General features: G+C 32.6%; 1 protein-coding gene and 1 long non-coding RNA gene across 10 annotated transcripts; one reads left to right on the top strand and one right to left on the bottom strand.

Moving 5' to 3' along the window:
- Window positions 1-53: 53 nt before the first annotated feature.
- LOC122294840 (protein argonaute 4A-like) lies at window positions 54-10,270 on the bottom strand. Of its 9 annotated transcripts, none has more exons than XR_006237754.1 (24): window positions 9,316-9,921; window positions 7,460-7,757; window positions 7,118-7,323; window positions 6,810-7,034; window positions 6,570-6,706; window positions 6,389-6,486; window positions 6,200-6,297; window positions 5,886-6,054; window positions 5,680-5,796; window positions 5,485-5,592; window positions 5,299-5,361; window positions 5,112-5,225; window positions 4,870-5,035; window positions 4,628-4,740; window positions 4,337-4,474; window positions 4,075-4,205; window positions 3,541-3,606; window positions 1,441-1,504; window positions 1,235-1,346; window positions 1,061-1,134; window positions 842-936; window positions 719-750; window positions 242-524; window positions 54-132 (listed from the first exon to the last, which is right to left on the bottom strand). XR_006237754.1 is itself a non-coding variant. In XM_043103826.1 (24 exons), exons 3-24 carry the CDS (start codon window positions 7,724-7,726, stop codon window positions 349-351), a joined length of 2,769 nt encoding a protein of 922 aa, XP_042959760.1. In that variant the 5' UTR covers window positions 7,727-7,757; window positions 9,316-9,395; window positions 9,954-10,270; the 3' UTR covers window positions 54-348. The 9 variants fall into 9 exon arrangements, 8 of the variants coding, with proteins under 8 accessions (XP_042959760.1, XP_042959761.1, XP_042959763.1 ...); XM_043103826.1 differs by adding an exon at window positions 9,954-10,270 and having other exon boundaries at window positions 54-524; window positions 9,316-9,395; XM_043103827.1 differs by adding an exon at window positions 9,954-10,270 and having other exon boundaries at window positions 54-524; window positions 9,316-9,370.
- Window positions 10,271-18,711: 8,441 nt separating this feature from the next.
- LOC122294004 lies at window positions 18,712-22,118 on the top strand. Its single transcript, XR_006237437.1, has 3 exons — window positions 18,712-18,945; window positions 20,990-21,626; window positions 21,842-22,118. It is a non-coding gene; the product is annotated as an uncharacterized LOC122294004 (long non-coding RNA).
- The last annotated feature ends 2,106 nt before the right edge of the window (window positions 22,119-24,224 follow it).

Genomic DNA, 24,224 nt, shown 5'->3' with positions numbered 1-24,224 from the left:
TTTTACATGCTCGGATGTGTGAGAGATTAATCAAGCGAAAGAACAAGCGGATGTGACAGAAATTCAGCGACAATTTGATACCGTTAACAGGAACATCATCTAAGTTCATCCCACCCTAAAATCAATCCATGGCTGCAACAAAACCACAAGTGACTGCATATCAGAGCATGTAGTAAATACTTGCAACCAAACCGACCAAAAAACAGGCAGCATACAAGAACTCAAGGTAAGACGTATCTACCAAAAAGGTTCAAGTTACTGCTTGGTCCGACATCTTCCAAAAGCTTAGGCTATATACAGAGACAAAGGCGTCCAAAATAGTCATTTTCAGTTATTCAGAGACAGGCCTCAACAAAAGAACATGGAGTTGCAGACATTCTCCTGTAATCTGGGCAGTTGCGGGACAGGAACAGCTCCAACAGATGTCAATCCGCCATGGCTTGAAGACGTCTCAGACATGTCTTCAAATTTCATGAACTGCCCAATCTGGGTGGCTGCCAGGTGTGCATAGCATATTGGAGCAACTGCACAGATTGGGAGCAAAATTTACAGGACAAGAGAGAGGAAAAAAAAAAAACTGTAAAGTTTGACATTTTTAATATATTAAAAGGGTCAGAGGCAGGTTTAAGCAACAAAGCAGAACAATATCCTGCGTAAGAGAAATTGGCCAAATCTACAAAAATAAGTAAATGCATCATCATAATAATCTCTGAATTACCTACAGAAATGGCAGTGGTGCTTCTTTGATACCTGCATTAACACAATTCAATATGACTTTAATAGCAAACCATAGCTCCAAACAAATTATTAAAGCAGCCTTCAAGGCCAAATATTTACTTACACGTATGATAGAGAATGCACAAGTTCCTGCAGATCATCTGTCGAAAATCCAATGTCATCCAACAGGACGTGATAATGAGTGGGTCTTGTGGTCCCCTGCCAAAAAAGATTGAAACGCATCGTGAAGACCACCATATCAACTAATTCATATCAACAAATAAATATTTTTCCAGGACAATTGAAATATATAACAGATTAGGACCAACAAGACAAAACTCACAATCATTCCAGCATGTGCACATAGATAGAAATCGTTGTTTCTCGGATGACAAACTTTGTTATCTATAATAGTTCCTGCCAAGAGAAAAGAAAAAGGGGGGAAAAACCAAAGCAAAGTTCAAAATGCTTGACCAATGCCATAAACATGTAACTACAAAACTTTAGGCAACCTTACCAGGGGGAACATTGTCAGGAGAACCAGGCTGGAAGAATTTAGTATGGTGGTTTTTCTGTGCAACAATAACAACCAACTTGGGGGACCACTTGTCATCGAGAAATTTGCAGGCCTACAAATATAAACAAGCATGAAGTCATCTCCAAACTAAGCAAAGTCACAGCCTTGAAATATATAATTGAAGAGTTTTGATTAGGCTAAAGAACCTCAATTATTTGATCCAGTTCAATGTTCAAAACTTGGTTGAATTGAGACTCACTGACTCCATCCCTATATCAAAGAAATTCAATTAAGGAAATTACAGAACCATATAGTATTTTAAATGAAAATCCAACTTGATATGACCAACATAGACATGCTCACATAATCTATTTGGACATGAATTATATCGGTAGTCACCAAACAAACATAAAATGCTAACTATAATGCACCCTTTCACCAACATTTTAGTAAACAGTAGGTCATAATAAGATAAAAAGGTAAAAGCATATAAACTTAGGTACAAAAAAATCCACCCCCAACTCCCAAGTCACCAAACAAACATAAAAAGCCAAGTATAATACACCCTTTCACCAACATTTTAGGAAACAGTAGGTCATAATAAGATAAAGAGGGAAAAGCATATAAACTTAGGTGCTAAAGAATCCACCCCCAACTCCCAAGTCACCAAACAAACATAAAAACCCAAGTATAATACACCCTTTCACCAACATTTTAGGAAACAGTAGGTCATGATAAGATAAACAGGGAAAAGCATATAAACTTAAGTACAAAAAAATCACACAACCCCACCCCGCCCCACCCCTTGGCGCCACAAAGGAAAAGAAATATTTACATCCACACCAATTCACTGCAGACTACATAATTGAACAAGCGCTACATGCAAAAAAATATTATGATCCTTCACTGAATGAGGTAAGTTAGTTCTATTTTATAATGAGCTGAGATAAAGAGCAACTCACAACAAAATCAATAATTATCAGAGCAAAGAAAAAAGAAACACCATTGATCAGATCTTGCAGGGAAAAATGCTAGAACCAAAGAAAAGTTCTCATGTAGGCCATTATGCAAAAACAATTAAAGACCCTCATTTACTCTCCTCTGATATTGAATATGAAATCCACTTGACAATTTAAAGAAGCATTCAGAAATTATTATGCAAAGGATTTGTTGGATTCACTATTATAACAGGTTTGTCCACAAAAATATACCTCAAATGCCCATAAGCATTGAGTTTTGGCATGCTAAAAATTGAAAACTCCTAAGCCTGGATGCAGAGAAGGATATAGAAAAAACCAAAAAATCTATATCCCAAAAGGCAATAGTAAACCAAACAAACTCATGGGTAGAAGAAACTTGAAGGTCATCCACAATAATAACATACAAGGATATATGATCTAACAAGCCAATAAAAATACAAGGCTACTAGGTTCTAGTTGGAAGAATCTCAGATGCCACCAACTAAGGGAATGACAGAAACTTTAGAACAAGACTTGCAGAGATGAACACAGATTTGTTTTAAAGAAAACAAGAAACAAATAATTCGTAGGTTATGATCCATTTGTCACCTGCAGTTGTAGACATGAATTATCTAAGAATATTGGGTCTAAATTTCATCAGCTTACCGATCTTAATTACCTGTAAATCCTAATTCTGAAAACATGCAAATGACACCAGCATATGTGAACAATATAAATTCCAGGGACATGCCTTCTATGTTTTGACTTCAAACCAGTTAATGACTCATGGTTTCAATCAGGTCTCCATTCAAGACTGTAGCCCCAGAATAGGGTCCAAACCAAAAGGTTTTAAACGTGAATACCTTTCTTCATAAAGACCGAAAGCAAATAAAAATTGGCAATTCACACAAACAGCTTCATCAAAGATAGAGAGAAGTTAATAAGTTTTTTCTTTATAAGTAAAAAACTTATCAAAACCTAAGTTTTAAAACGTATTAAGAAGTTAATAAGTTTTAAAACCTAATTTGCATTTGTATCAGCATATTTTTTTCAAAGCTTTTGCTTTAGTTCTCGTCGTTGAGTTGTCTGCATACTCTTGTATGCAAATGGACGGATAAACAAAATTTCAAAATCATCCAACTTCACATGCTTCACTTTGTCCATAATATAACTGACATTTTTCCAGATTTCTACTGTTTTATGAAATAAAAATTCTTTGCAACTGAAAAGAGAAGAGAACCTTAATTTGACGAATTGTGAGTACTTTCAAATGGCATTTGAGGACAAATAACATTGTGAACAGAATACGTTCAACTTTCACACTGGCATCACAAAAGAAACACAAACCTGAATATTATGATCTGATCAGGCTTCCGTTTCCCTGAACTTGTATAGAAATCTAGGAGAAGCTCCCTGAAATGTGAAACTGTATAATTTGAGGAGTCTAGAAGCTTAGATTTTAAAGTCATAGGAGAAAGACAGAGACGCAGGAAAAATGAAAGTTTCCATCAAAGGTCTCTCAACCTTTTTAAATGAGAAATCACCAGGAACTTTTTCTTACATTTATTTCATTTTATAATTTTCTCCAATTATTCAATTGCTTATCATTGATTCTATTTGCTTTTCGCTATTTGGGTCATTAATATTTGAACCTATTACCGATCATATACACCCAATAGCAATCTCAGCCCCATCCCTTAGCACTTGAGTCAAAGCCCAAGGACAGAACAGATCTGCCTATTAATAAGAGTACAAATTTAATTTCTCTCCCAACCTGCCTCCCCACCCAAAAATTAAAAGAATAAAAATAAAGACTGACAGAAAAGAGAATAAACTTAAAACATTACTGTACAATCAAAAGCATGAAGACAGGAAACCCACCTAAATATTCCTTCATCTTCAGTTTCAGACACTCGCTTGAACAAAGAATCTATCATTTCAACCTTTGGGGACTGTGTCCGGACAGAAGCCCTATATTTAGAAATCAATGGCCACTGCCTTGAGCTGACGACCTACAAGTTTCATTAAAAGAACCATAAAAAATTATTAGGGTCTTTTTTTCAATGAAGTTATAACTCAACAGGGTAAACAATTGTTCAATAGATATCCTAATCAAATAGATGAAACAGAGATGCCATGTCACCGCAGCAATTGATGGTACGTCAGACTGCCCAGGAGAACCATGAGACACATCCATCCCAACTATGATGGTGGGAGCCTTGGAAACCATGGGGATAGAAGGCGAGTGTTCAACCGCTAGTACTGAGTTCAAACCACCCAGCTGTAATTGAGATTTAAGGAAAAAGAAAACAAACAAGGATGATGAAACAGATGGACCAAAATCATTTTAACCCAATAAATAATTTGGATCAGGAAGCGGAAGGCAGGAAAGATAGAGTTAAGTTAAAAAGCTAAAACCCACACAGCAGCTCACCTTTGCATTGATCTTTAAGAGGACATTGGTAAGATATTGGTCATTAACCCTTGTAGGAGCAATACACTGGGTGACTATTCCAAACTCAGCAAGGTTTTTTCTTTTCCATGGCCCTTTTAAGAGACAATAAATTCCCATGTAATAGACACTCGGTAGAGCAATTAACAGTCTCAATAGAGAAATTGATCAAATCTTGGTAGGGTAATTAACAATCATAATAGAGATTGACCAAATTATCATACCATAGAGATCAGAGTTTTTCCTCTCTGGAAGCAGGCAAAGAAGAAACTGTGGAGCACCAGGAAGTTTTGATTGTATCTCCTCGAACATCTTCTCCACTCTAACCACAGGGGGAGCTCGTCTACTCTGGGGATTCTCTTGAAACACATCGAATGGAGGATCTATAAGCTAAACCAAACAGAGGAAAATGAACTGTCAGTCACTATATAATACATTGATGTATTCATATCAGGAATAAACTTACAATTCCTTTTAGTTCTCCACATTTAATCAGATCCCGTACAAGACCCTGTATATCACAACGTGCTGAGAAGTTAACGACTGCCCACTTTCCTATCTTCATTGGCTGCACTAATTTCTACATAAAAATATGAAAATACAGTGAGAATACCAGAATGAAAATCATAACAAGTGGAAAACACAATAAATACCTTATTGTTGAAGTTCCATCTCCCATTCCTAGGAAAGAAATCCTCCCCATTTCCCACTTTCAACTGTTTGGAAAACAAAAGAAATTATTCTACATGCAACTTGGCCACTCAATTGTAGAATTCTAGAAAAATAATTCAATAAAAAGAAAAAAAAAATCATTATATTAAAAAAAACCAGAGATCTACCCTTGGAACTGGCAGAACACGACCTTCCACTTGAGTGAAGCTGGTACTAATCGAAATGCCACATGATTGTAGCATAGGTTCAGAATCATAATCACTGCTTCTCAAAGCCTGCAGCAGAACTCGAGGACTTCAAATTAGAAAGAAAAATAAAACAATTTTAATATCATCACTCAAAAGTAAAGCAAAGACACATACTTCGGACAAAACCTTCATTCTCTCATTCGGCTTTTGTCTTGATTTTTCCACTAGAGAAGATCTTTGAAGCGTGGATAGAGCTTTCGTGTAGCGTTGCAAGGAAACCAATGAACAGAGCTAAAGAAAGTGCAATATAGACCACCATAAATACAACCCATTCATCATTTCAACAGTATTAGTTACATAATTATATCCCATCAATTCACCTCAACAGGGAAATAAGTAGGACGCTTTGGCTTCCCAACATTGATACATGGTAGGTCTCCGGAATAACGCAATTCTATACCACGATGATTAACAAAATAATCATAAACGGTCACTTCAATTGTACTGTCGCCATCCACATCCTTGACATTCCTCTGTTTGAGTGTAAACCTTAAAAAAGAAAGCATAAAAATTATTCCAAAAACAGTATTACAATAAGGACTATCAAAATTAGGTGCAATACAAGCACATACTAACTATGATCAATTTCAACGGAAGATAAAGAAAACAGGTTGATACACAACAGGAAGTATACATTTGCTCTTTGCATGGTTTCTCACTCAATCCAGTTATCTTGTACTCTGTATTGGAAGGATTTGTTTTAATTCTAAGATTTTTGAGCGTTCGTTTAGCCTGTCAATAGAAGCAACAAACAGAGCGACAAGTCAGAAGAGAAACCAAGTGGAGAAATAAAAGACAGATGCAGAGATGTTAGTATAATTACCTTAGACCAATCAAGGGAATAGGGATCCCTCACATTCTGGTTGGCAATTAAAAAATCTACCACAGGTCCAGGCTGTATAATCATGGTAGTTGATACATCTGGACAGAAAGGCAAAAAAGACAAGTGATGAAAATAATAGGTGCAGAGATAGATTAAAATATAACATATATAAATGGGTTACCAATATTCAGGGATAAGCCACCCTGGGAGGTCCTAAAACTTGAATGAAATCCTCTGCAGCCAAGAACGCCACCCCCTACATCTGCAAAATTTCTGGGATTATTGTGAAAGAACGATTGGCGAACAAGGAGACAGCCCCTGCAATAGTTGGAAATGGTTTCATCCTAAGTAAAATTAAGCTAAAATCACCCAGAAGATGCACAGATAACTGTGAAAAATCAAATAAATATAATTCCCTTACTGTTTAGCAGCATGCTGCCTCAAAATAATATCAAGCACTCTAAGGGCTTCTTGGGAGTTCTCTGACTCCTGACCACGTAGCGCATTCGCAATCGCCTGCATAGGAATTTTGGAAGCAAAACTAATCTCCACTTGGAATGTCTTGGACTGGTATGGACGCCGCAGTCTCTTTCTGTCACTCTCATTTGGACTTCCACGGCCATCAGGGCTAGAGTTTCTGTTATTTCTATACATAAGTTTTCTCAAAATTAAAGCCGAACCAACACTAAAGAAATCCAAGAACTAAAATCAATCACAAACCATGTATACCTGTTTGATTGGACATCCTCAAGCACAACAGTAAACTCAAGTTTGTTGCGGGGCAGTGGGCCAACAGTAAACAAACTCTTTTCCCCATCATAGGCAAAATACTTTCCAGATAACTCAGTATCATAAGTTTCCTGCACCCTATCAATCACCCTTCTTCCAATACCTTTGCCATCTACAGGACGGCCATCTTCATATGTCACAGTAACCTGTATGAAAGATAGCAGTTCAAAATATATATATATATATATATATGAATAAGTTATATATATATATATGAATAAGTTGGAAAACAGAAATTTTCTTGAAAACCCAAAATGAGAGTGGTGTATGAGAGAAATATACACAGTAGTGGAAGAAATGGCCATCAACATTGCTGACCATAACTTTGAAGTGATTAGTAAGCAAAGGTATTTTTTGCCCTTTGTTTCCAAGGCCACGCCTAGCTATAGGAACTCGGACAACTTTTTTCTTAACAGGTTCGGGAGGCTGTTCAGGTTCGGCATGCAGCAGAACAACATCTGGTGGGATAACAGGGGGAGGAGGTGGCAATGCTTCCTGTGCACTGTCTCCATTTGTTGTCTTCTTATCATCTGGCTCAAGTGAATCCATAACCAAACCGAGAATAGGTACCCCGTGAATCCTATGAACAATCATGAGAGGATACAAATCAAGTTTTACGATATGAAACCATTACTCCTACAGGAACATGAGACCTCTTAGAATTGGGCTGTAAATAAATTAAACTATTTGAGAAACCACTTCACGTCGACTCGGCAAAACCATTAAACCTTACAATGCATAAAAATCTGCTCAACTCATATAAGTTCGAATAAAATCGAATAACTTGATATTTAATAGTCTCTATGGTATTAGTTATGAAATCTTCGCTTAACATGAGTATATATAAAAAGATAATAGAAAATAAAGTTCGTAATAAGATACATGTTACTTGAATTCTTATCAATAGAATCATTGATGCATATATACAAAATTTGCCTGTTAAAATTAAGTAGCATGTGAACAGCCTTGAATTCCATCAAAAAATAAATGAGTTGTACACTAAGATAGAATGTAACGACTTGATAAGCTCAAACCCAATGCACATTTGAATAAAAATTAAACAAACAAATTAACTATCCACTACTCGCTAAACTCAACATGTTTACAACCCTATGTTCAAAACTTAAGGTACTGAATGTAACAGGAATCATATATTCTATAGCTTTAAATTACATAATAAAAATCCATATATGTGCAATAAAGCATTCAAACGATGTACTTACCATAAACGCAATAGAGAAAAGATCAAGATATAAAGGCAACAATAATAAAAAAATATGTAAGAAAAACACAGATCTTAATACCCAAATGGGTTCTCAAACTCTCTTACTTTTATAACTTCAAACTTTAGCATAAATGATCAGCAATCTTGAATAAATAAAAGCCCTGAAAAGCAATATAACCCATGCAAAACAAAAGGGCATGTAATCCAACCAGTGGGCAAACTTTTTATAGACTAAAAGCTGAGAGGAAAACTAAACTGACAAGAAGCTAGACAAACTATGCAAATGCTTTTTATTGCTGATCCTTAACCATAAGAACCAAAGTCAAAACACAACTATTGAAGACGAATTTCAAGGGAAATGAACAGCAGCATATTTGGGGACGTAAATTTATGGAAGGAAACATTCCCCCAGGAAAACATTTTCCTGCATACTAACAAGCAATAGAATCTGATACGAACCTCAGAAAAAGAAGTCCTAAGCCGTGATAGTTTTAAAAAAATCTCTGGCAAACCATAAGATTGCGGAACACTCTTGAAATTCACAAACACCGGAATAAAAATAAAATATGCACGAAACCGTAGTTCAGAACAAAATAGAAAAATTCACAACAAAGAAAAAAAAAAGTTCACATTAAAGAGCAATGAAACTTTATTATACCCAAATGGCTAGAGTCTGATGTGTAAAAACTGCCATGTCAAACTAGGCGAAATCAAAAGAAAAAACAGAAACCAGAAATCACAACCTACTCAGTCACAAATGTCCCCACTTTCGTTAACCAGAGCCAGGCATGTAAGGAGCAGTTTTTAGAGACACATTAACCCAAACCAGACATGCAAGGAGCAGTTTTCGGAGACACCTTAAGCCAAACAAGACATGCAAGCAGGAATAAGATTTATTCACAGAGCGTAATACCTAAGAGTTCAACAAAACGCTGCTGAAAGAGCAAGCCCCGGAGATTCTAGTAACGCTGCAAGCAAAAGAGGGCAAAAGAACTGCTAGAACGTTATATACCCAAATAAACTGTCCTAGAGAGAATAAAAACAAAAACACTGCAGGAACCAAGTTCAAAAGGCAGGATAAAAAACAAAACAAAATTACCTAAAACAAACAGTTAAGAAAGGGCAAAAAATAAAAAGAGCACGACAGAGAAAAGAAAGACGCAAAATGCCCAGTAGAGACGAAAACCAGGGCAAAACGAAAAATAAAAAAATAGTGACCGAATCTTCTCGTAAAGCATCTAAAATTTTTAAAAATAACAAAAACAAAAAACAAGTCGATCATAGTTAAAGCCTCAAAGCAGGGAGATTTCTGTAATCTCAGAAGCAGAAACAGAGACAACAGTTGCAGATCGAGCTCACACACATGCAACACCTAAAAAGCACACAACAAAGCATAAACAAGAGCAGCATTACTGATATAGAACCAGAATGAAGGAACCCGAAAAGAAACACTCTCCGGAAACAACAGTAAACACTTTCCCAGACAGCAAAATCTGCAGGAGACAAAAGAACAAGGAGAGCCCAAAAAACTGGGGGCTAGGCTAAACTTACAGATATCTATGAAAGATGAAGAGAGCAGTGACGCTCAAAATGAATGACTGCTTATTGAGAGAGAGAGAGAGTGAGAGAGCTCCCTCTGTGTGCGTGTCAACGCTCTCTCAAAAAGAGCGTGACGTCAGCGGAAGAACCCCATGTCATGTTTGCAGCACATATCACGTCCTTGTGTCTTGGACACTTGACGGCTCAGATTCTTTGGGCTTCTTGCATTCACGGTGGATGATCGGTCCGTTACACTGTACCGGCCGGCTTTTCTTAAATGACGGTCACCGTACTTCGCGCCCTTTCGCATGGAGGTTATGTCATGTCAAACTCTGCTAGTGCTGCCGCGTGTTCCGGAAAATCCTGTAATATTCTTTTTTGTTTCGACGGTTTCAGTTGGGTATACACTGCTGAAAATGAAATATCAAATATATTTATTAAGAAAAATTCTTATTATCATCCTCACATTTCACATATCACATTTATTTTAATTTTTTTTTATTTTTTCTATAATAAATATATAATGTGTAGGTGATAAATAGAATAATTTAATTATTTTAATAAGAATAAAAAAAATAAAAATTAAAAAAAAATAAAAAAATATTATTTTAATATATAAAATGTGTGGTGTGGGATGATGTGTAACATTTTCCATTTATTAATGGGTTGTTTATTTATATTTATATTTTTTATTTTTTTAATAATTAAAAAGATGATTATTATTGAATTTATATTTTTTAATAATAATCATCTTTTTAATAATTATTAAAAAAATAAAAAATAAAAAAATTCATTTATACTAAAATATATATTTAATAAATATATTTAATATTCACTCTAACATTATGGACCAAAAATACGAAAATGTGATTTTCAATTTGGACTTTGTTCCCGTTATGCTCCAAGGGTTAGATTTGATTTTTTAAAATTTTTTACTTCGAGTCCGAGTTGGAGATCTCGCTAGATCGACTCCAAGTGTGATTCAATTCGATTTTAACTTTACAATTCGACTCTGATTTTAGTAGTGTACATATGTATAAATTAAATTTAATAATATATTAGTATGAGATAATTATTATAAAATAATATATTTATATTATAATATAAACAGATTAAATCTAATTTAATATATGTAAACATCATGGTATTATTACCATATATAGTCAAGTGTAGAAATAAATTAGGCACTAATATTTAAATAAATATAATACAATAAATTAATAACACATATATTAATTTTCAAATTTGGAAGTCTATAAAAAAATTATTTTTTAAAATGGACTAAATATAAAGTTAAGAAAACTCAAAAAATGTCTAAATCCTACTCCACTTCGACAAGTCGAGTCGAAATCAGATCATAGAAGAGTTTTACAAAATACAAACAAAGTCACGCACTAATCTGCATACTAATACTGATTCATTCATACTTAAAATTTAAATTAACACTGTTTTCAATAAAATCTATTTTTTGACCAATCACAATAAATTGGTGCACAGATTAATGCACAATTATATTTACAACTAAATTTTTCTATCAAAGATTACACAAATCAAAGTTGAAGTCAGAATTCGAATTCTATCAAAATAAGAATCAGAATAGGATTTAGAAAAATTTAACTCCAACTAAATTGGTACTCATCACTAATATAAACCTAAAAAAAATGGAAAAACAACAATCCTTAGACAACTTTTCTAAAATTTTTAAATAAAATAATATTTTTTAAATATTTATTTTAATTTTGATTTTAATTTGATGTGTTTGAATTTTAAAAAATACTATTTTATTAATAAATTGTTAATAAAATGATATTGGGCGGTAACCCTATCATTGCTCATAATCCCATAATGTGTGTCCTCTTTATTTTCTCTTGGTCAAGCAATGCTTTTCTCTTTTTCCGTTTAATGGTAAAAGGTTGTATTTGTTTATTTAAAGCAATAGTAGTGAGCTCAACGAAATTAAGATTTAACTAATATTTAATTAGAAAGTATAAAAAGAGATTGTAATGGATATAATAAATTTATAATAATTTTAATTTTTATCAATTCTATTGGCCAAATTTATTAAGCCCCAACAGCTAGCCAAATATTATTTAAGCATAAAAAATTATCTTTCCTTCTTGTTTTTCGATTCTTACCTACTGCATTTCCTAATTTCTATTTCTTAAACATATTTAATCATTTGCGTAGTTTTTTACTTTAATCTGCATCTATACCATACTTGAAAACATATGACTATTGTATGAAAAAAGACTGTTAAAAAATTTTATTCATTAGAATAATATGAACTTTTTTATAACGAATAAATATTTAAATTATAATTAGAATTAAAATAAATGAAAACGTCAAAATCAATATTTTTAATATAATAATGATAGATTTGTTGAGTTTGTTATTTAGTTTTGTTAAAAAATGGCTAATTAAATTTATAAAAGTGAATTTTTTAGTCAAATTTTATTGAACCTACTATTACTACTCTTATAACATTTTAAAGGAGACTGAAAGGAGAGAAGAGGGCAAACATGGAAATTCGTAAACTTTGGAAGGGTACGAAGCTTATAAGCCAAAGGTGATTAAAATCTCGTTTGATAATGAGATTAGTTAAGATAAAAATTTATAAATAATAATAAAATAATTTATAAATAATATTGAAATAGTTTAAGTTATAATATTTAATAAGTTTTTAAAAATTAAAAAGAGAAAAAGTTGATTCAAATTATTATAGTATAATTTTTTTAATATAATTTTTATTTTAAGATTGAAAAAGTTAAATTATTTTTTGTCTTTTGTTTAAAATTTTTAAAAAATTATAATAATTAAATAATAATTAGATAAAAAATTTAAAAGTATTTGAATTTGAGTAATATTTGAATATTGAAAGAAGATAAGATGTGTATCATCTTAACATCCAAATGGGTACTAACTCAAAATCCAAATTATAGATAGCCTAAGGCGATAAAGATAAATAAGGACACTGCATTAGTTTATATAAAAATTTAATCAAATTAATTTAATACTTTCCGTATTGAATAAGCTATTTTTTGTATTATTTAAATATTATTTTTTATCTTATTATTTTTTAAAAAGAAGAAGTAGAGAGCAATTAAAGGATTTTGAGAATATTTACTAATATTTATTATTTTATCATTACTTTTTATTTATACTATTTATTACTATTTAATATTTTCTTATTATTTTTTCATTACTATTTACAGAATATTTGAGATCACGTCACTGCCCAAATGTAATCAAAATTATACAATTTATACTACATTACAAATTTACAAAGGCTAATGAAATCGTTGTTAGGCTTCCGCCATGGTACGCGAATCACGATCATAGGTTTAATCTTTTTAGATTTTTCTATTTTAATTTTACCAATAGGATTTTACTATTTTTTTTTAAATGAAGTTTTATTAATTTAAAAAAATTAATAATGAAAATGGAGGATTTCGTTCAATCAATACAATATATAAAACAAAAATAATACACCATCTACTAGTTAACAATTTGTTTATAATTATGGATTAAAATAACATATTTTTTAAAATTTTAGTTTGACTTTTATTTTGATTTGATGTGTTTAAAGGATTTAAAAAATAATATCTTATTAAGAATCGTAGATAAGTTGTAATTTGATCTTAAGTCCATAAAAATGAGTAGTGCTACTATGACCTAGAAAAGTTATCCATAGCAATAATCGACTGACAGGACATGCCATGCGACTATTTCTTCATATAAAAAAGAACTAAAATAGTAAGAGGACCCGATACCTCAACTCAACATGACTAGGATTTAGAATGAACTCTCCTCTTGGCCTCTCTGGAGAGAGCGAAGGTGGAGTTTGAGTCTTGGATTGCTTGGTAAGTGAGGAAGAAGAAATTCTCGTAGCTTGTTTGCAGGCTGGAGAGATGTGATGGAAGGCTTAAAAGAGCAGGGGGAGAAACTTAAGTTGACAGAGGAGGAAAATGAGGCGATTGATCTAGACTCTAGATAACCGATGAAGGTTTTCGAGGAAGGGGAACAAAGTTTAGTAGGGAAGTTGATCTCTGATAGAAGGACTAGTAAGGATGTAATTCAAGCTACATTGCTAAAGATCTGGCGCATGGAGGGATCGTTTGTGTTCCATGAAATAGAATCAAATTTATTTGTCATCACTTTCGAGAATCGGCATGATATGGTAAGGGTGATAGAAGGTGAACTGTAGCTGTTTGATAATCATTTGCTTGTATTAAAACTATTCGATGGTTTTACACCACCACAATTCTTGGAGTTTGATAGAGAATATATGTGGGTGCAGTTATTCAATCTTCCCTTAGCTTGCATGATGGAAGAGATGGGAAATCGAATTGGTTCATCCATTGGGGTGGTGAGAGAGGTGGATGTCTGTGAAAATGGAATTGGATGTGGAAAATGCTTAAAAGTCAAAATTGAAGTTTATATGAAGAAGAAGGTGGTGCAAAGGAGGACGGCAATGCTGTTAGGGAATAAGATCTAGATCCCGCTAAAGTACAAGAAGTTTCCAAAACTATGCTTTAATTGTGGTGTGATTTGTCATGGTGAGGAGGGGTGCAGGGGATTGAAGGAGAGTGCAATGCGAGGCAAGGGATTGAGGCCACAGTATGGATCTTGGCTCAAGGCCACCTATAATCCACAGCAAAAACTTAATGGTAAACAAGGGAGTAGGGGGGAGGGGATTGGAGTTGGGGATATTTTGTTTTGGGGCGTGGGGGGAGGGGATTGGTGTTGGGGATGATTGGGGGGTGGGGAGGGGGGGACCTTGCTCCTGATGATGGTTTTTTAATGGGCTGAGCCTAGTATTATTACTATTTACAATAGCTATAATATAATATTTTAATATTATTTTTGTTTTTGAATTTGAAATAATTGAATTATTTTTATATTTTATTTGAAAGTTTGGAAAAGTTATAATTATTATATGAAAAAGTTAAATATTTAAAATTAAAAAGTATTTACATTTGTGTAATATTTGAGAAAAAAATTAGATAAGATAAAATGGTATAAGATAAAACCTATTCCCAAACAACCCTTAGATCAAATAAGGGACTGTCAAATTGTAGTTTTTTTATGCTACGACTAAAGACCATCTTTTAGGGTTTTTTGCAACCTTCTTCTTGATCCATCTGCATCTGGATACAAATAGCATCTCATTCCCTAAATTTTAGTAAAAATTTGTAACTTTTTGACAAAAACCACTCTCTATCTGGTTGTCTATTTTAAGAAAATGTTTTGAGATTTGAACAATAGCTCCCTAAATATAGGGAGCTATTAGTCATCCATAAATCATTGTTTATAAATATTTTATTTTAACTAATAAAATAAATTCTTCTTCCAATCATCTATACTTTTTGTCATGCTCATATACAGTTTTGGAGTGTACAATCATCGTTATTCTATTTGAAAAAGGGTGAAACTCCTATTAAAAAAATAATTTTTTCAAGTAGATTTCAAATATACCCACTGTTTTTTAAAGAAAGTACGCGGAAACTATATGCTCAAAAATTGCAAATATTATTTCTTTTTTATTAATCCAATCACACATTTTCCCTTTTGTTTATTCCATTTAAAGATTGGTCAGGAATCTGGTACTTACTCGGTTAATAGGCAGGAGGACTTGCTAGGTTAGGATCCTCACAAGAATTGGATTGATAAAAAAAACTTTAGCAGTTTCTCAATCAATAAGCCGAGCAGTAGAAGAGCACAGCAGCAAAGGCCACCCATTTGCCCCACGTCTAGGGCCGCTGGCCGATCTAGACAAAGGTGTCGAGCAAGTCACCTCAAGCATAATCGGTCACAGGGTCTAGAGGTGGCCAAATCAATACTACTCTAGTCAAAAGTGCTCTGGTCCGAGGATCGAGCTCATGGTGCACTAGTCTGAAAAACAAATGCCCACATCTCATGCACTAGCACTTAACAGCTTTTTGTTTTTCAGTATGTTTGAGGAACAATATTTAAAAATACTTAAATAGTTTTAAAAGCTTTTTAATGAAAAAATCAAGTTATTTGGATGTTACATAACTGGATACTTTTAATTTTTAATAAGTTAAAAAAGTATGTTTGAGGAACAAAATCAAAATTGATACTTTTCCTTAAACTTGTTTTTTTTAATAATGTAGAATATAATTCGAATTAAAAAAAATTATTAATGAATGGAAAATATCCATATAACTTTAAGATAATTACAACTTTTAAATTTTTAAAAATATGATTATAATCTTTAAAAATTTAAATAATAGTCATTTCTATTTCAGAAAGTACTTTTTTAATTTATTTCCAAACAAACGTATTATGTTTGAAAGTGTTTTAAACATATAATTACCAAATTATAAATAATTTTTTAATAGTAGAATTTATTACTTAAGTTATAAATTATAAGCCATAAAACTATAAGTTATATTTTCCACCACAATTTCAAACATTCACTAACTGTTGATGGATAAAAGTTGGAAATTACAAAATTTTGAAATAGCAAGTATAAATGTTGAGAGTTGAAAGAGTAATGACACTCATTATCTCATGATGTAGTATTAGATGATTGAAAACTATTTATTATATTTCACTTTTAAGTCTATCATCTAATGACATAATATGAGATAGTGAGAGAATGATGAGAAAATGGATGATGAATAGATTTTTTTTTAAAGAATTGAGGTGGCCTTTTATAGCTGACGAAAAATTAAGATATTGAATTTGTAATTAATCCTTACTTTTCTATTTTAAGATCTGTTTGGAATTGTATTAGGAATCTTTTCTATTTTAAGATCTGTTTGGAATTGTATTAGGAATCTTAAAAAGTGTTTAAATAACATTAAAAGTTCTTTAACAGAAAGATTAGGTTGTTTGGGCCTTTTTTTTTTATTTTTTTGATATTAAAGTACTTTTTAATATCAAATAAGCCAAAAAATTACGTTTAAGGAAAAGTATCATTTTGATATTTTTTCTCAAATGTGTTTTTTCAAATAATGCAAAACGTAGTTAGAATTTTATAAAGACTATTAATGAGCAAAAATATTTATACAACTTTATGATAATTACAATTTTAAACTTTAAAGGATATGGCCATAATTGTTTTTAAAAAAAATCAAATAATCTTCATTTTTACTTCATAAAGTACTTTTTAAAGTTGTTTCTAAGCAAATATAATATATTTGAAAGTGTTTTAAAAATATGATTACTAAACAGTAAATAACTTTTGAATAATAAAACTTATTATTTAAACTATAAGTTATAAGCAGTAAAATTATAAGTTATATTTTTTACCGTAATTCTAAATATGCATTTAAATTATTTAATCTATTCACACTGACACTGTTACTCACAATATGCTTGTTTTCTATTTTTTCGTTGGACCCACATTTCTTACCTTCGTATACTTTCATGAGCTCAATTTCGTGTTGCGGTTAGGCTTTTCAGTCATTTTGCTTGGCCCATTAATAGCTAATCGGGCTGTACGTTGTAAGCTGAATCTCTAACTACAGAATTCGTTCATGTTTGCTTTTGACTAAAGAAAGTCAAAATTTCAAGTCATGTTATCGATGGCTGGTTTTGATTTGGTTTTTCACCATTTGTTGTCTGGTAGGTCTCATATTGTACCATCCTATCATCTTCCTCTTTTCTTGAGAATGGCCACTTGGTCTCTCTTGTGATCCTTCGTTTTAAACATCACTATTTTCTTATGTTATTTAGGATTAGGTGGCGGACCTTGCAATCTCAACCCACCTGTCCAATCTTTGTTTTGCTAGAGTATAGACGACCGAGCTGCCAGCACTCAGTACGGGTGAAGGTTGGTGCTACACCAAAAGAAATCCATGCAAGTGGGGGGCGAGGGTACACCTGCCAGGATCGACGCAGACTCACTACAAAAAAAGAGAGTAGATTGGACTATTTTTATTTTTGGCAACATTAATATTGCAGGAAATACACATATTTTTATTTAAGCCAGAATTTTGTGGCTCAGCGAAAAACTAGCCGGAATTAAAGATTTTTTCCTGTGACTTTTGGTCACCAAAAATAGTCTGGCCAAATATACCTCAGTTTCATATTTCTCAGTCGTCTTAATAACTTATTATAGTGACAAAAAGTTGGCCACAATTTTGTTGCCTTTAACTTGACTTATTACCACGACTAGAAGTTGTTGTAATAAGAGTACTAGTAATGGGTTCAATAAAGTCAAATTTTAGCCAAGAAATAGCTAGGATGCACAATTAATACATTTTAATAGACTCAACAAATTAATAGTATTTTAGCCAAAGATTAATTCACTAGCTAAATTTGGCCAGCCCGATATTATTTTGTGATAAAAAATTACTTCTTGCTGCCTCTACTCCCAAGATGCTACCTGCTGGTTCTCTCTCACATACACAACCGACACATACAGAGACATGTATTAATAAGTTATTGATTATGCAATTTGTTGAATTTCGTGTATTGATTTTTTTTTCATTTTTATTTTAAGGAAAAAGTAGTTCTTGATTATGACCATGTGTAATTTTTTAATGACGAATAAATATTTAAATTTACACTTAGAATTAAAATAAATAAAAAATTTAAAATTAATATTTTAATATAATAGTGAAAGATTTGTTGAGCTTATTATTTGGTATTGTAAAAAGTGGTTAGATAAAATTTGTAAAAGTGAATTTTCTAACTAAATTTTACCTAAAATTTGTTAAGCCTACTACTAATGCTCTAAGTCTTTTAAATTTCCACTTCCCCCAACTTTCCCCTGTCTCTCTAACTCTCGTGCATCACTTCCCCCAACTTTCCCCCTCCCCCCACCCTGCTCTCTCTCTCTCTCTAACTCTCGCTCGGATTCAAGAGCAACATTTCTCAGTCACTGTACTTCACGGAGTCCACCATTTCTCTCCCTTTTCTCTTTGATTTTGTTTTTGTTAGCTACCAAAAAATCTGAGAGCAACATTTCCTTCGCACAAAAGCAAGCCACTCCAGCCGTTACCTGTCGACGCAGCACCACTCAAGCCATCTGGTAAGTATGAGATTTGTGATTTTGTGATTGTACCATCTTTGTAACGATTTTGACAAGGGATTTTCAGAATATGGGACTGATTTGTTTTGTTGTGGTTGTAATCAAGGGGTTTTCAATTTTAGGGTTCGAATATAGCTCCAGTCTAACAAACATTTTTTCATGTTGGTTTTGAAAGGATTTTATTAGCTTTTAGTTTAAATATATGGAGCTAAAAGATTTCTTGAATTGAAGTAAAAACTCTGAATTTTTGTTTCCAACTCTATTGTTGTTTATTGTGGCTACTAGTATTGTTTATTTGAAGTATTGTGGCTGTTGTTGTTGTTGTTTATTTGAAGTATTGTGGCTGTTGTTGTTGTTTATTTGAAGTATTGTAAACTTCAATGTAAATTAGGGGTCATTTGATTCTTGGAAGGGAATGGTGAAATGGAAACAAAACGGAGGTGCCTTCTTTTCATTTTTTTCTTTGTTTCTGAACCACTTGGTTTTGGGGTCGACAATTTATACGGACAGAGCACGTAAGTCAGTAGATAGATTTCCTTAACAAGCTTAGGAAACAATACTCCAGTATTTGCAACAAGAGTGTCAATAGATTTTTGGTTTAGCAGTAAGCATCATTTAGGTATCCATTAGTTCATTAGAATTTTTTGGTCATCTGCTGCCCATTTTTAATACTTGTCTGTACATATAGCAAAGTCTGATGACTTGTAACCAAAAAAGAAGCTAAAAGTGAATTGGAAACGAGAGCAATTAATAATAAAGACACAATTCATGTGGCCAGTCTAGTTTAGTATTAGATCATTTTTATTTTGCAACAGACCTTGCCAATAAGTGTAATTTTCGCACATGAGGGATTCTTGGAATCTTTATTGCCACAAGTTCCTATAGGGTATTCACTGATTGTCAAAGAAGCCCTCTCATCTTCCATTGCATTTTTGACAGTTGGATTAAGAGTTGTCAAGTAGAAGAATGGTATTCCACCACCTTTGCCAGGTAGCCTCTTACGGTAAATACAAAAGTTTTACTTAAAACTATATTACAAACAGGGTGAAAAGACAGAAAAGAAAAAGTCTTTTCATGCATGGTCAATTTGCCATAAAGGCTAAAAAGCCAATGCTTCAACTTTCAGTTTACATTGCTGTTGTCCTACCATATAAACTGAGCAATGTTGATTGTTTGGATGAAAATAAAAAAATTGAAATGAAAAATGCAGTTTTTCAAGTACATTGCTGTTTGTCCTACCATATAAACTAAGCAATGTACTTCTGAGATTCCAACACTACTTTTAGGTGTAAGATTGACTAGTGATGTAAAATCATGAGTATGTATGACTTTTTTTTTTTTTTTTTTTTTTTTGAGAATAAAATTCTTCTGCATTCATGCATAGAAATAGTATTCAAATACATAATGCACCAACATGATGGCAATGACAGGCAACTAATAAAAGCTGTTTTGTAGGCAAACTATTCTTACAAGCCCTCCATATAAAATTTTTAATCTTATTTGGAAGCCGTAAATTCCATAAAACCTTCCCAAAAGAAGATAACGACAATTGTGTGAGAGAGATAAAGGTTTCTTTTTTTTTTCTTTTTTCTTTATTATTATTATTATTATATTATTATTATTATTATTATTATTATTATTATTATTATTATTATTATTATTATTATTATTATTATTATTATAAGTCAATTGTTTATTAGCAGTTTTTTTTGCTTTTTCACATTTGTCTTGCTGAAAATGATGGAGGATTAAAATGAGTAAGTTTTGTATCTATTTTTTTATCATTTTGGAATATAGTCACGATTGCTGTAGGCTGTTGCCTCAATTTCATGTGTTTAGATTGTTCTGTCCCCTGCTTTCTTTTAGGCGCTTGCTATATCATGTTCATGACATATCTGTTGATTTCTTCTACACTGGGATATACTTTTTGAATTAATGAGTTAGAATTGTTTGCATTCTAAAGTTTCTTTTAAGCTTTAGGGTAACAACTTTCTTCTACTTTTCAAATACTTTGCCTTAATCTAATCATTCTGATTATTATCAGGTGGATGGCTATGTTAAGATATTCCTGAAAGTTGCACATGGTTGGACAGTTAGATATGACGTAAGACAATTGCTCGTGGGCACCAAACTTGGTAAGACAATGTAATTTTAGAAGCATAAGTTATTTCCATACGACAAAGTGTTCCATATTGGTTACATCTCCATGTCTTCTTTGTTGATTATTCAAAATTTTGATAATTTGATCTGAAATTTGTTATCCAAATCTGGTGCTTCCTCTGCCTTAGGAGCTTCTCATCAATTCTCCGTCGGTTCTTTTACTCCAAGTGGTACATTTGGAATGCAAATCGTACCTTTGCTACTTTTTACAACCCAATAATTAAAATCGTTAAAAACTTTGCAGGCTTCCCATTTTGTCGTAATATCAAGTGCGCTTATTAGACAACGTTTATCTACAGATTTATGAGAAGACAAGCAGTTCTTGTCTGATCATCCTGGAGTAACACCGATAACAACTGCTCTGATATGTGCAAATCATATCATTAAAGCAATTTTTTACTGTCATTTTAGTCAAATATTTGTTGGTTTAACATGAAATATTTGATCATGATTAGGGTGAGGACTTGAAGAAAATGATCGGTGCAGTCTTCAACATAGAGTGTAGTTCTAAAACTCAGCAGGTACGTACGTACCTATTTCCTTAATAATCAGCCCAAATAAGTAAGTATGATAAAAATGGCTAAAATATTTATCAGAGAATTAACAATAAGAACTTCAAGAATCCCACTCGATCCGAAGTTATATAAGACCTTTGTTTGCTTCTGGTTAAAATATTGCTTGAACGAAAACTTTTATAGATCTTGCAAATTTTAAACTCTCGTTTCTGGATTTTCAGAATGTGAAGGCTGTGTTTGATGGTGCCATAAAGGTTGCTTTGAGGCCACTGAAAACAAAGAAGAAACCAAGCAAGCAAAGGACGTGTGCTTTCCTCTAGCAGCCAATATGAAATTGATCATTAATGTCACTTGTAATCTATATTTTTTGTTTCTCTTAATTGTTATATATTTTTCTAATACGTATAAGCTCAGTCTGGAGCAATGGGACATTTTTTTGGAGGATGTTTCCGATCAATATATATATTTTATTGTTGCATGATTTATCAATGTTTTAAAGCAATCTCTATTGTCTCTTATTTGATTGATATTTTTTATTTGTAGTTTGTGGTCAATTAATTCTTGATTGCTTGTGAGAAAAAAAAAAACATTTTATTTGCTATGAGGAAAGAAAAGAAGCTCATTTCATTTGAGTGAATTAAAATTGATATAATTTTTAAAAAAATGCAAAATAATAATAATAATGATAATAAACATGAATAGCGGTGGCAAGAAGTATTTGTGGCGAAACTTTACACTTTTGGCGGCGATTGTTAGTTGCTGGAAATAGACAAATATTTCTATCACTGTGCACAATAGCTGAGAAAAGTCTATCTTGGCTTAAAATTTGTGGCGAGTTTTGGGCAATATTGTTTTGACGGAAATGTGTATTTGCGGCGAATATTATACTATTTTCAGCGAAAATTAGTTGCTGGAAATAACCTTATTTGTTGTAGTGACTAACCGTCGAAGTATGGAACCGTTTGAAACTTATAGATAATTGGTTGGTTGGTTGGCAATAGAAATAAGTTGAAACTAATGTCGGCCAATTTGGTTCTGATTTGAACCTGGTTCAAACCGCCAAACTGGTTGATTATATATATAAATATATATTTTTATATATATCTTTGATAAAATGACGCCATTTCACTTACACGTATAGTTTAGATAAAAAACATTAGAATGAAATGATGCTATTTGGTTTAATACACCAAATGTTGTCGTTTTAATTTAGTGTTTAATACCTCTCTTCCCTTCTTCTTCTTCTTCTTCTTCTCCCTATTCTCAAACTCTCTCCTCTCTCATGCAGTGCCACAGTGGTGCATGTCTCTCTATTTGCCATCTGTCGTGCATCTCTCTCTCTCTCTCTCTCTCTCTCTCTCTCTCTCTCTCACATCACGCCAAACCATCTATGAGTTTAGAACCATTCGTGACACTGAAACAATTGACTTTCCATCTCATTGCAACGCCGAAGGGACATCGATGACCGACCAAGATCATGTCAAAACCGACGTCATTGATTTTCTCCTCCTTTACTGGCCGCATTTATCCATGTATATAAGTTTGATCGAAACCAAACCAAAAGAGTTGGTTTTCACCACTATGTGTAACCGCCTCCCCTAGGGTTAGAACATCCTTAATTTTTAAAAGTCTAGGGGAACCCAAGTGCTACTAATTTTGACTTTAAAATTCTCTCTTTAGCAAAGCACTAGGTATAAAAGATTCTCTATAATAAATAGAGATGACATTCTTTGTCAAAACATAAAAAATATAAAAGAGAGTATGTACATGATTTAGGCTTCTGCTTGTCTCCTTGGGCCATGTGATAAGGTTTCTTGGAAACCATGTATACTTGTAGTTATAAATCTAAATAACATGAACATGAATCTGAAATATGCATGAAATACCTTTACTTGTCTTTCACTTTTCATAGGCCGATACCCATTATTGACCCTCGTAAGTTAGGGTTAGCGATTCTTAAAGATTCAGGTTCCGTTCTTGCCGTAGGCTAGGAATCCAAACATAAGAAAGACAACATCAGGTGCACTACAATCGTGTACATCCCGGCAATGCAACCCAAATTAATTAAAAGACTACAAACTAATCTTGACATTAATGCATTTCCTCATTGAAATAAGAAATAACAAATAATTTCAATTTCAGACAAATTATTTAAAATTATCTCATTTCATAATCATGAAATTATCCATAAGTATAAACAACACCCGAGAAAAGTAATGTTAGGTACAAGTTCTACATAGGTATTTTGTAAAAAATTGGGCTCTACTAAAAAAAATAGTTGTTTTACACAAAGTAGAGTCCACTTTTTTTTTTTTTTTTTTAAAAAAAACTTACACGAGATTTGTCTATTTTAAAAGACTTTACATATTATTTATCTTTTAAAAACACGTATATTATTTTGGAAGGGGCTTAATACCACTCCGAGGCCTATTGGGCCATTACAGTGATTACACGGGCTTGGGTTATTAGGTTTACAACTTAACCTAATAACCTAAGATCTCTTGATAGCCCAATCCATTCCAACCATAAAAAGAATAACTGATTAAGAATCTCCTGGGCAAGAAGAGCTATCTAATCATTTGAATTTGGCCATGTTCTCCATTC

The sequence above is a fragment of the Carya illinoinensis genome, chromosome 14 (assembly GCF_018687715.1).
Source record: "Carya illinoinensis cultivar Pawnee chromosome 14, C.illinoinensisPawnee_v1, whole genome shotgun sequence".
Lineage (NCBI taxonomy): Eukaryota > Viridiplantae > Streptophyta > Magnoliopsida > Fagales > Juglandaceae > Carya > Carya illinoinensis.
The sequence above is the reverse complement of the archived record's forward strand: the minus strand, read 5'-3'. Positions and strand labels throughout refer to the sequence as shown.